Raw genomic sequence first — 12,330 nt, 5'->3', positions numbered from 1 at the left:
GGGAACTGGGCTTCCCTGGTAGCTCACAGGGTAAAGTGTCTGCCTGCCATGTGGGAGAGAGACCTGGGTTCGATCCCCTGGTTGGGAAGCTTACCTGGAGAAGGAAATGGCAACCCACTCCAGTACTCTTGCCTGGAAAATTCCACGGATGGAGGAGCCTGGTAAGCTACAGTCCATGGGATTGCAAAGAGTCACACACGACTGAGCAACTTCACTGGGAACACACTGTAACCATTTTTTAAACTGATTTATAATTTTTTAAATCCATTCATCTCTAAGTTTTACCTAAAGCTAGTCTCTGCAAAGTCTTTGTTTCCTGAGCCCACTCCCCTTCCCCAGGCAGTGGGGCCGCTTCCGGGCACTCTGTCCCAGCACACTCTTCTGTCATAGCACCTCTCCTCCAAGCTGTACAAAGATGAAGATGATTTTGCATGTGTTTCTTATTCTCCCGTGCTTACCAAATAATATATTCCCAGTAAACCCTGAATGGTTTCCTCATCTGTGAAATAAGTTTGGATGACATCATCGCTAAGGTTTATCTTCCCATCCACACGTTTGGCTTGTGGTTCAAAGTCTCCATCCGTCCATCTCTCCCGCCTGTAGGACCCAGATGTGATCAACACCGCTTTGCCCGTAGAATACGGGCCCCTCGTGGAAGAGGAGGAGAAGGTGCCCATGAGGCCCCAGGACCCCGAGGGAATCCCTCCTCTCCTGGTCTCGGCGGCCCAGGCCAAGCGTGAGGAGGGCCGCGAGCCGGCCGCCCCTGCCGCTCTGCCCTCGGCTCCGCCGGGCAAGGCCGGCAAGAAGCCCGCGGCCGCGGAGGCCTGTGTCCGAGGCGGCGCCCGGCCGCCGGCGGTGGACGGGGGACACGTCAACATGGCCTTCTCGCAGTCCAACCCGCCTTCGGAGCTGCCCCAAGTCCAAGGCTCTAGGAACAAGCCCACCAGCCTCTGGAACCCCACCTACGGCTCCTGGTTTACAGAGAAACCCACCAAAAAGAACACTCCACCGGCCAAGAAGGAGCAGCGCGAGCGGGGGCCCCCGGGCGGCGAGGGCGCCCGTGCTGTCCCGGCCCCCGCGCCCGCCGCCCGCCGCCCGGGCGCCTCGCTGCTCCTCGAGCCGTCGGCGCTGACCGCCAGCCTGCGGGACGTGCCTCTGTTCAGGCTGCGCCACTTCCCATGCGGCACCGTCAACTACGGCTACCAGCAGCAGGGCTTCCCCCCGGAGGCCGCCCCCGGCCCGGGCCGCTACGAGGACCCCGCGCCCAAGAGCCAGCCTGCGCCCTGAGCCCCAGCCCGGCCCGGAGAGGGCCAGGTAACGGCTCCTCCGCAAACCACTGACCAAATGTCACTCTTCATTCTGTGCCAACTTGTTTTGAAGTGCCACATCAAAAGCTGTGTTTTCAAATTGCTTCTAAAGTTTTGGAGCACGGGTTCATCCCAGTCTTGCAAAAGGAGAACATCTCATAAAGACGAGCGATCAACGCGAGGCCGGGCGGGACGGGGCTGCGTAGGGTTCTGACGGATGGCTGGTGTCCACGCGCTCCCGCTTCTTTCCCTGTCCCGTGTGCTCGGCGCCACGATCGCAGAGCTAGCCGCTCCTGTGTTTGCTAGTCGGAGTCATAGGTGTTCCCTCACCTGGTCAATGTGGGCCTGGACCACTTGAGAGCCGAGGGAACAGAAATAAAGTTCTCTGTAGTGTCAGCGCGGGGACATTCTTTACTTGGAAAAGAAAAATCATAGACAACTCACTGGAAGGTCACTGTGGATGATGCTGGCTTTCACTTGTGCTGAGTCATCAACCACCATATCATAAAAATGTGGTGACTAGAGTAGTAGAGAGAAAATGTGTATACACTCACCTGAATGAAACACAAGTACTCAAAGTGCTTTGACGATGGTAAGATCCAGAGAGTCCAACATCCTGGTAATATACCTCATGCCTTAAGAAAACCTTCCTACTAATGGTGAACAGCTGAGTGTGAGGTTTCCTACTGCATCGAAAATTTGAGATTTAAAATTTTAATTACTTATTTTAAAACCTGGCACTAAAATAAACTCCAACAATATAATTTGAAAAAAATTTTTTAATGTAAGCAACAGTGATACATCAACGCAGAAAACATATCCATTCATGGGCATTAGTGTCACACTTCCTAACAATTTCAATCATGAAGGTTACCAAGTTGAAGTTTCTATTCCTGGAGATGATTCACGGGAGCAGCAGGCCCTCCAGTGGTCCTAAGGAGAGGTACTGATTCAGTATCCTTCCTTCCAGGCTTCACCCCAGTTCTGGCTCCTTAATAGTGTGTGATTCTAGCACACATGGGAACAGAAATTGACTGAAACACAAGGCATAATTTGTATACCTGTCAAGTACAGAGTAAAACAATTTTTTTCTCTGGGTGACAAGTGAAGGAATTAAAGAACACGTGGAGTGCTGAGGTTGGTAGTGACATGTTACAAAGAGAGTTCTGAACTTGGTTTTCACACATGAAATTTATCTCCATTGCAGACAAGTTGGGAATCTGTTAAATCTTACACACAGACGTATGCAATGATGCTTTATCAGAAAGTTTTCATCTCTTTCTGCTCGCCTCCATTCTCTTTCCCAGTTTCATTTCTGGTGGTAGCTGTGCCAGAACCTCACTTTGGGATGACAGCATTTTTTATCACTTGTTAAGCACTAAACATTCCCAAGCAAAAGTACTGTGTCTATCCACCTTCCCCTGCCTTCACAACTCCACTTGCATCAACAGTCTCATCTGGACATGAGGCCATTCTGTTCTAAGCCAATACCAGACCAGTGAGTGTTGATTCCCCTATGGCAGAGCCTTGCCTAGTCAGTAGTTCTTCACATCTTGAGAAGCTTAGATACCTTGGACATCACTTTTCTTATCTTCTTGACTGCCAAAAGTATCTTCATTGGACACACATGAAGATGAAACATCAATGAACTCATCTCTTAATACTTGTATCAACAAAGTTTTAGCTCATGCCCGGCACAAAGTAAATAGTCTAATTATATAACCATTAACTCATAAACCACCTGAAGGTGTCCAAGAATCACACTTTGAAAAATACCCTCCTAAAAGGATGACAGAGCAACTGTCATAACGAGAACAACTTTATATTTGTGACACCAGTAACCAATTAAACAGGGAGCATGCTACGTGGTTAAACAGCCAACTCTTTCATTAACAAGGGAAAAATCTTATCCCTTTCTCTTCTTAAAAACTACACATCACTACATTTTCAGGTTGTGCCTTACTACCACGGAGATTGATTTGTTGATTCTCTCTAATCGTCTTTATTGGTATCAGTTTTCATGTAAATGGTAGTCAAATCTTAAAAGCCTGTATACATGGATAATAAACAACTCCACACTGAGATATGATGACCTCAAGACGTTTCATTTAACTTGCTAATCGCCCAGGTATCAGCACTCCAGCCATATGGCTCCAGCAATTCATACTGATGCTGTGGTCTCACATATTTATTTATTATGATGGAAAATTCCACCTAGAACGTGGACAGGCACAATTAAAGTCTGTAGAAGTTACATTAGTAAGCTAGTGTAATTATTCATGTTCTATATCTATAAAGAAGCTCATCATAAGTTCACAATCATTCCATTGGGAAATTGGCAATTTGTGAGGAATGACTAGTTTTATCAATAGGTGGTATTTCAATATTTTAGCAGATCAATATAGCAGGAACAAACTTTTATTTTTTTAGAAAGAGCAAGATCTACTTGGTAGTTGAAAGATCAGATTCTTCAGCTGCAGTTAGGATGTGCGTCCTGGCTGTCCATGGGTTCTCAGATCTGTCTGTACCTCGGTGTCTCCATACACAAAATGAGGATAATAACGTCCCTTTCTCCCTGCCCCTCAGGGAGATTACAAACTGTGAAAGCGCAAGCACTCCCTCTCACACCTCTCGAATCCCTTAATGAACTGGGTTGGCTGTGGGGAGAACTTCAGAAGTTGGCATGTGTCTCCATGCGCCCCACCCCCCCCCCACTGGTCCCATCTGGTCCCCCAGCTCCCCTCCTGTGCCGCATGGGCTTCATCTGTCAGTTGTTTAATGACAGGAGCAAGAACTCTACCAAAACCAAGTCCTTTCAGCTCAAAGGAAGAGTGTGAAGACTCTCTGCTACACTTAGTGTTAAAAAATGAGCAACAGAGGAAGACATTTAATCAGTTTGATGAATTCTTTTAAAAAAGTGTCTGGCCTCTCCATATAGTTTTTTATAAACTCTACAGCTGTAAGATATTACATAACCACAGATTAACCTTATTCTGTAACACTTGGGGCTTTTACCTCCAGATTCACCGGGCACACCACCAAAAATCCCCAGTGGCTCAGTGGTAAAAGGTCTGCTTACAATGCCGGAGCTGAAGAAGACACGAGTTCAATTCCTTGGTGGGGAATATCTCCTGGAGGAGGAAATGGCAACCCACTCCTGTATTCTTGCCTGGAGAATCTCATGGAAAGAGGACCCCAGCAGGGCTACAGTCTGCCAAAAAGAGGCAGACATGACTGAGCACACATGTACCACTAAAAATTCTAAGTGATCAGGCTATTTTAACAAATTTTTCTCTAGTAATAGTAGAATTAAAATTCACATGAGCTTTGTAGACCTAAAACATGATGCTTATGAATTTAGACTACTCTGAATAACAGACTTCCCATGGCAAGATTCATAAAATGTATGAAGTTCATTGTCAATCTGTCTTTAGCTAATGTCTTTAGCTAAAGAACACACAACTTGACTTTGCTAATTTCACTGCAGCAGACGGTTCCCTGTGCTGCTGTGTGAACATATAAAACAAAAACCAGAAATTCCTATAATTTTCCACAAGATGCCCTAAAATAAAAGATAATTATTGAGAACAAATAGTAAGGCTTCTATTAAGATTCTGTTTTGGTTTGGTATCATGAGTAGGTGTATTTAATTTTTAATGTACCACTCAAACACAAAGCTATTTTTATCTCTAAGTTAATAACTTTTAAAACATTTGAAAAGCTCAGTGTAAGGAAATAATATGACATAGCATTGGGGGAGGGAGGAACAAGGCTTCAGTGTTCAGTAAATGTAAATGAGCATGTCACCTTTCCACGTAAAGATGGCACCACCAGGCTCGCCTCAGGAGAACCCCAGATACCACGTCTATCTGCAGCACTGTGCCCTATCTATTCCTCAGATCCCTCTGTTTGACCTGTGCTCCAGCAGTTACCCCACTCCATTCATCTACTAAGGCCTACTGCCTCCCTGAAAGCAATTACTCAAAATTAGTTATCCGGCCATCACTAAAAGCCTCATTGGGCAGGCGAGTTTTTCAGCCAGTGTTAGTTGAAAGGCAGTCTTAGTAAATGAACCCACTAAGCCTTAGTATATTAGTGCTCCCTGGAGCGCTTACATTGTGAGAGGTATTTGCCAGTACAGATGATTATCAGACTGATAAAAACCTCACACGGTTGTAATATTTTGCATGGTTTAGCACTCATCAATTATTTGAGAAGTAGCATGCAGACCGAGTGCAGGAGTTGAGTATAGGTATTAGACAGCAATTACCTACCTACATGACTCCGGCAAGTTAAATTCTCACTTTCTCATTTAAAAACATGAGCAGTTTGGTCTCAAAGGCCCCCTTCCAGCTCTGAAGTCTGATTCTGTTAAGACTTCACCTCTGTGTAAGGTAAATCCCAACATCTGGCCCACAGTTGGTAGGTGTGTGTGTACAAGTGTGTGTGTGTGTGTGTGTGTGTGTGTGTGTGAGAGAGAGAGAAAGAGAGAGAGAGAGACTCTTAACTCATTCAAAGCCAAAGCCAATTAATTCAGTGCACAATCCCAGTGATCAAAATTATATTTAATCTTCATTCAAAAGGAGACCAGAAAGAAGTTTAGCATCAGTTCTCTGTTTATTGTTCTATTCAAAGATCTCTTTAACAAATCATAAAATCATTAACATAGCAAAATGAGGTTAATCTGGGATGGTTTCCTGAAAGAAGCAAAGCTGACAAAGGACTATGAAAATGACTATTTAATGACCTTCACACTCACCATGACACCACTTATTTCTCTTTTGTTACGTTTGCTACAGTGGCAGCCTTATTAGCAAAGTAAAATCATGTGACTTATCACCCGAAGGTTCTCTTTCACCATGCTTAGTATTTAATGACAGATCTCATGTACTTTCTGCCCGTGACCATTCCCAGAGTAACAAAGCCCAAGATGAGCCGCATGTTGGAGACCAGGCGTGTCCATGGAGTCAGGCCTCCCTCAACAAACATCGTGGAACCATTTATGATGAGGAATTCATAGTAACTGGAGTCCTCTCTCCCAACCACCATCGGACTGGTTAGAATCCCTCTTCTCAGCTTTGTGGAGACACCCACTGCCACTGAAGGGCAATTTTTAGAAACCTGTGCTGGATTATATAGCTTTATAGTGGATCTAGAAATAGGGAATCCCCAAAAGATAGCCAATTCAAGTGTCCCACCAAAAGAGAAGACTGTGACGACTGCAGGCAATTTTCTACATTTTAGTGTCTCTAACAGTTGAGAAAAAGATTTTTAAATATTTTTCTTTATTCCCCAATAATATTTATGTGGTATTTCACAGTTCTCAGAGAAGTAAGATTAAAGACAAATTATTTTTCTCCATGAATGTAACCAGTAAGCAGCAGGTGACATTTTATAAAAGAAAACAAACTAAAGCAGGACATGGACTGGATTTCCCTCTGTCTCACACCAGGGAGTGTGAAGTGAGACCTCAAGAAACCTCATGCTATTTCTTAATTCCCTAAGCTCAAGTCCCTTCAAGAAAGAGAAAAGATCACTTGAGAAAATCACATTTTTAACAGGTACATGTAATCTATTAAAATTCATTAAAAAATCCACGTTAGGATATTCTCCCAAAGATACTGCATAGCAACACCAATCCTTCATAACGAGAACTGTCAGGAACAGCCAATATCATCAACACTGTTGACTGAGGCTTAAGCTGAATCTCAGAAGTCATGTTAGACAAAGAATAAAAAGGATGACTTGAACCTGTGCACATAATTTTAACATGATTCATTTCCATGTCAGTCTTATTTGATTTGTTACATGAAAAATCATTGATTTGGTCTTCATGAAGGTAAGCGTTCTTCAAGTAATGCCTCTCTCAGGCTGGAGCTGAAAGAACTTAACTTCTATGAGATCAACACAGGTCAAAGAGAACACAGCATGTAGATATTGAAACTTCCTAAACTTTAGGAATGCTTCAAATTCAGTTCAGCACAAGTAGTTTCCTGAGACTCCCTATTTAATTTAATTTAATTTATCCAATTCAAACAACTCTGACAAAATATCCAGTCCTGAGACTGGTTTCTCTGAGAACAGAGGCATACAAGGTGTACATGTGAAGACCTGAATATCTACAGGAGCAATGAGCTTGACACCTGGAGGTTCATGAAGGGTTTTAGAGCTGAAATTAAATCATATTCATGATCGCTGGTCAAATGATGGCAGTGATCACTGGAGACAGGTTATGTTTTAGCTAAACAGCCTCAATTTAAATACCTAGAGTGTCTTCACTAACACAGCTCAGAACTTATAGCCAGCCCCTCCTCAGCACCAAGACCACACTTTCCAATTTGAACTAAAAAATGACAGACCTATTGCTGCTTTATCATGAAAATTCTGTTATATTTTAAAGAATGAGAAGAAAAAAGGATCCTACCCCACCCCACCCCCAATCCGGGCCTTTCTCCTCAAGGGAAAAGGCTATGAGCAGAAAAGAGTTTCATTTCTACCACACATAATGAAAATATATTACTGTCAGTAATGTGCCCATCCACTCTAACTCCTCCACATAAATTTCTTTCTCCCTCCTGTGAAAAGGAGCACTGGCAAACATTTTGCTAGAAAAAAATTATTTTTGCCTATGCAAAGGCATCATATTCTGCTTGTAATAAAATCTTAACACGACTTACGTAACTTATTCAGCCCCCACACAATCTCCATTAAGAATGTCTGTTGTGTATTCAAGCAGCTTATGTGACATTGTTTGTAAATAAGGGCCTATGTACCAAGGGATATTACTAAACAGTTACTAAAATCATATGTGATAATGTGAGTTTTGTATTAACTACTGTGTTTGTATAATAAATAAGTGTAGTAAAGCAAAGGGCATGAAGATAAATAAAAAATAAATTCTCCTACTTGCTTGTCATGCAATGAAACATATTATATGTCTCTGAGTCAATCATTTAGATAACAAATATCCAGTGAACAGTTAATTACTAGATCTATATCCTAATTAAGATGATTCTTAACACATTAGGTCTCCAGCCATTGGTCAATGTGGTTTAAATAACATCACATAGTCTAAATAGGTAGGTCCAAAATACAACTCTGAAATGAAAATGCTGGACACACGTGGCTGAGATCCCGTCCACCCTGTGTTAGAGCACACATGTTACTGCATCCTCTGAATGAGCGCCATAGCACAGCGGAAACTCAAAGCCGGTCCCAGGGAAAACAGATAGGCAATCGGCGATCACACTGTCCTTCCTGTTCCCTTTTCTACCCTTGACACCCAGCATGTCACTATTTGGGGTCATCATGGACTACCATGATTCAAACCTTTCTTGTCCCTTGCCCTCCCGTACCCAGCAAAATGTACCTGTCCGTGGCCTGGCTTCTCCAGCCCACCTGGCTGAAGCTGGCAAGACAGCACCTCTACTGTAAACCAGCGATGGTCTCCACCGCCTCTGTTCAGTCAACAGCCTTTCCTGAGCATGTACTAGGTACCAGGTATTATTCCAAGTGCTAGGGATGAAGCGATGAACAAAATAGTTAGAACCCACCCCTCAATGAGCACAAAGTTGAGTATAACCAAGGGTGGTAAATGCCAAGGAGAATAATAACACATGAGAGGGCTAAGAAGCTCAGGAGAGGACGGTGCGAGGGATTCACCATGGTTAGTGTCTCAGCTCAGACTCTGCAAATGTCTGTATCTGAACACGTTTAAAGCACTTAAACATACTACCACCAAATTACCTTAAAATATAGAAACAAAAGCCTTTCAGTAGGAGGTAGACACTTATTAACATATAATTTTAAATCTATAAACTCAGAGTTTTCTATCCTACTCTAAATAAATGAAATCCCACTGGTATAAAAGGTAATTAAGCTATTTTAGAAAACCACAGAAATATATTATTTTCTTAAATGACTCTCTGTCCATCAAAACAAAGTAATAAGAAAGTAGCTAAAAACATAACTTTATTTGCTGAGTAGAAGCATGGCACTTTTTAAAACTCTCAATAGGTATAGGACAAATTCAAGTCATTACTGTAAGAGGAAAAAGGTTAGACACAAAGCATATGCACTGTGAGTACCAAGAAAAGGAGAGGTGCAGGCAGGGTCAGTGACAACATGCCACTCCAAACCAAACAGCGTCCCTTTTTATTAACGCGCAAGATGTGGACTTTGACTGACAGAAGCAAAACACAAATGAAAACACCTAATTTTTATGTATAGTATATGTAAACACACACATAACATGGATTTAATAATCCTAATCTAAATATGAGAACAATTGGTTCTCTAACCTCAAAATAAATTCAGTGTTGACATTACTGTTACTAACTTACAGGGTTTTGCATTTAACAGGAAGAATTATGGACACCCAAGTTCAGTGTAGTCATGGATTTCATGGTAAGATACAAATAGAGTTTTTAAGAAATAAACTATATAATAAAATAAGTTTACTTTTGAATCATAGTACAGTCACTTTCTTCAATCAAAAATATTCCTTGATTATAAAGCAGCCCTACTTTGCAAATGTATTTCAGGAAAATAGCTCTAGCAATATTTGAAATTTCATACTTTTTTTAAAAAGGCAGCAAAGCAACAGACTTTAGATTTTAAACAGTATATTGCAAAATAGTTCAACGTATTCTTTCTAAAGCACAAAGCAAGCTCCATTTTGAAGGATGCTTTTTATCTTATAAAGCAAACTGTTCTGATATTTCTGTGGTAGTTTAGAGTCTGAATATCTATGATAAAAGATAAATCTTTGTACATATAGGACAAACTTCAATACATATCCACAACACAAATGTTTTGCATTATTACATCACTCTATTATGAAGCTTTGTTAACATGTACTCAAAAGAAAAATAAAAACATGATATAGTTCTGCAGCTTTATAACAGGCTGAATTCTGCAACAATCGAAAACATGAAACCAGCAGCAACAGCAAAGGCAACACCAATCTTATGAATAACAAAACAAAACACCAAAAACCATAACCATTTAAATGAATAGCTACTACATTCTTCTTAACATATCTTAATTTGCTCTCTTGTCTTAAATATACTTTTTTTTTAATATTTTTCATCCCCAGAGGAAATGATGGCAAATTCTCCACAAAGAGGAAAGTGCATCATGTTTTATTTTCAAAGTGCTTCGCATGTGTGTGTTTTATAGATATGTCTAATAAGGAAGTTAAATATGTGCAAATAGTTCCAATTGTGACTTGAATTCATGAACCTCATTATGGGATTTTTAAGCTCCTCCAGATGAGGCAGTCACCAACACAAAAGAAAGATCTGAGATGACGCGCTGGGCAGCAGAAAGAGCCCAGGCCACAGATAAGGAGACCTACATCCTAGCTGGAGGGTCTGGTAACCAGCTAGCTCATGACCCAGGTGAGGAAGAGCAGCTTCAGAACCCCGCAGCAGGAGAGGTTAAGCTCCAGAGCCCCCGGGGCCCATCCACCCCCACAGCTCTAAAGTATCTGTAGGTGGGACATTCCCAGGAGGGCAAATAACTAAACCCAAAGACAATAAAAAAGCATATTATCCAGCTACTATTCTCGCCTTGTCCTCAGTGGTATAGAAAGAAAGAAAAACTCCAGACAAGGTCATGTGAACGTCTTAACATTAACCAAAGCTAGTGAAAACCTTCACAATGATGGTATATGGAAAATCCACTATTCTGTGCAAAAATGAGACACAGTAAGCAACATCAGTAAGTCACCTCATGGCACATTTTTCCCAAGTTTAAGAATTTTCTTGGGTCTAAAGCTTTAAAAGCTTTAAAAAAAAAAAGTCTTATTTTTACATTGTTTTAAGAGACCTACAGTTCATATTCCTACAGTTCATATTTCGAGCTTTTTAAAGGGGTCTCTGAATTGTTATAATGGTCTATATGAAGATAGTTGTATTTTCAAATTTTAAATAATGGCTAAGTGAAGTAAACCATTCATCATGGACTTTTTATATTGTGCGTGTGTGTGTATAAGCTCATTTATTATAATACTGTAGAAGCCTAACTCAACAATTCTCATCCACCAGCTTGGACCCGTTTATTCCCCGGTAGGTCACTCTGCTGGGCCTCACAAGGACCCCGTGGTTGGGCTTGCAGGTGAAGTAGCGTTTGTCTCCCACTGCCCCGTCATTCTTTCCTTTGGGGCTTCGAAGCTCCAGGCCCAGCCAGATCCCTGAGGCGAAGTCAGTGGGGCCCACGTACCTCACGGTGGCCATCTCATTGGAGCTGGTGAGGAGGACCTGGGAGCCCTCGTGCAGCTTCACGCTACCCTCCAGGCCGCCGGCCGTCATGCTGCTGCTCCAGCTGCGGTGCAGGGTGGGCTTCGACCTATGCACAGGGGACCGAGGGAAACGCTTCAGCATGAAGCCGCAGGATGCCATGCGCCATGCTCACTTCCACGGCCAGGTTCACAAGTCATTCACGAAACAGCACACTCGGCATTCACAACTTGATCTTTTCTATTCTATGTAGCAACATTAGGATATACTTTTGCTTAAAGTTTTTCTCTTTGGGCTATTTTAATGCTACCCTCATCTGGATTTAAGATTTCACTAGCAGTTTATGTATGTGCACACACATTTTATACCTATTTAATGAAGCAAAAAGAATGAAACCTGGTATTTGGGCGTGGTAAATTAAAATTACCTTTTGTTCACCTTTCAAATATTTATTTACATGAAAACCATTTTTAAAAACTTAATCCACAACTTTGGAAACCACACACACACACACACACACACACACACCCCTTCTATGAAGGAACTCCAGTTACATTTAAGGGTTCGCTACTCCCCCTTGTCACTAACATCAGGAAGGATCTTAGTTGCCTAGAATAGGATTCCTCTCCTTTCCTCTACAACAAAACATTACTTACAAGGTACTGCCTCCAAGCACCCGCCACCCACAAGACGTGATGACACAACTACTGAGCGCCCACATACGCAGCCCAGGCAAGGCCTTGTGCCAGCACCGCCCAGAGCTTCTTCCACTGTCCCTGCAA

The 12,330-nt window shown here is 42.3% G+C and overlaps 2 protein-coding genes across 3 annotated transcripts in view; one reads left to right on the top strand and one right to left on the bottom strand.

Moving 5' to 3' along the window:
• The window catches only part of ALK (ALK receptor tyrosine kinase), a 716,806-nt gene extending 713,963 nt beyond the window's left edge, over positions 1-2,843 (top strand). Inside the window, exon 29 of the mRNA XM_061156236.1 lies at positions 604-2,843. Coding sequence (XP_061012219.1) covers positions 604-1,287 — 684 coding nt within the window. The 3' untranslated portion in view covers positions 1,288-2,843. The remainder of the gene's footprint in view (positions 1-603) is intronic.
• A 3,030-nt stretch (positions 2,844-5,873) lies between these two features.
• CLIP4 (CAP-Gly domain containing linker protein family member 4) overlaps positions 5,874-12,330 on the bottom strand; it is a 63,510-nt gene continuing 57,053 nt past the window's right edge. For both annotated transcript variants that reach the window (XM_061155089.1, XM_061155088.1), the window contains exon 16: positions 5,874-11,657. In XM_061155089.1, coding sequence (XP_061011072.1) covers positions 11,336-11,657 — 322 coding nt within the window. In that variant the 3' untranslated portion in view covers positions 5,874-11,335. The remainder of the gene's footprint in view (positions 11,658-12,330) is intronic.

The sequence above is a fragment of the Dama dama genome, chromosome 11 (assembly GCF_033118175.1).
Source record: "Dama dama isolate Ldn47 chromosome 11, ASM3311817v1, whole genome shotgun sequence".
NCBI lineage: Eukaryota > Metazoa > Chordata > Mammalia > Artiodactyla > Cervidae > Dama > Dama dama.
Note: the sequence above shows the minus strand (reverse complement) of the source record. Positions and strands in the feature narration are given on the sequence as shown.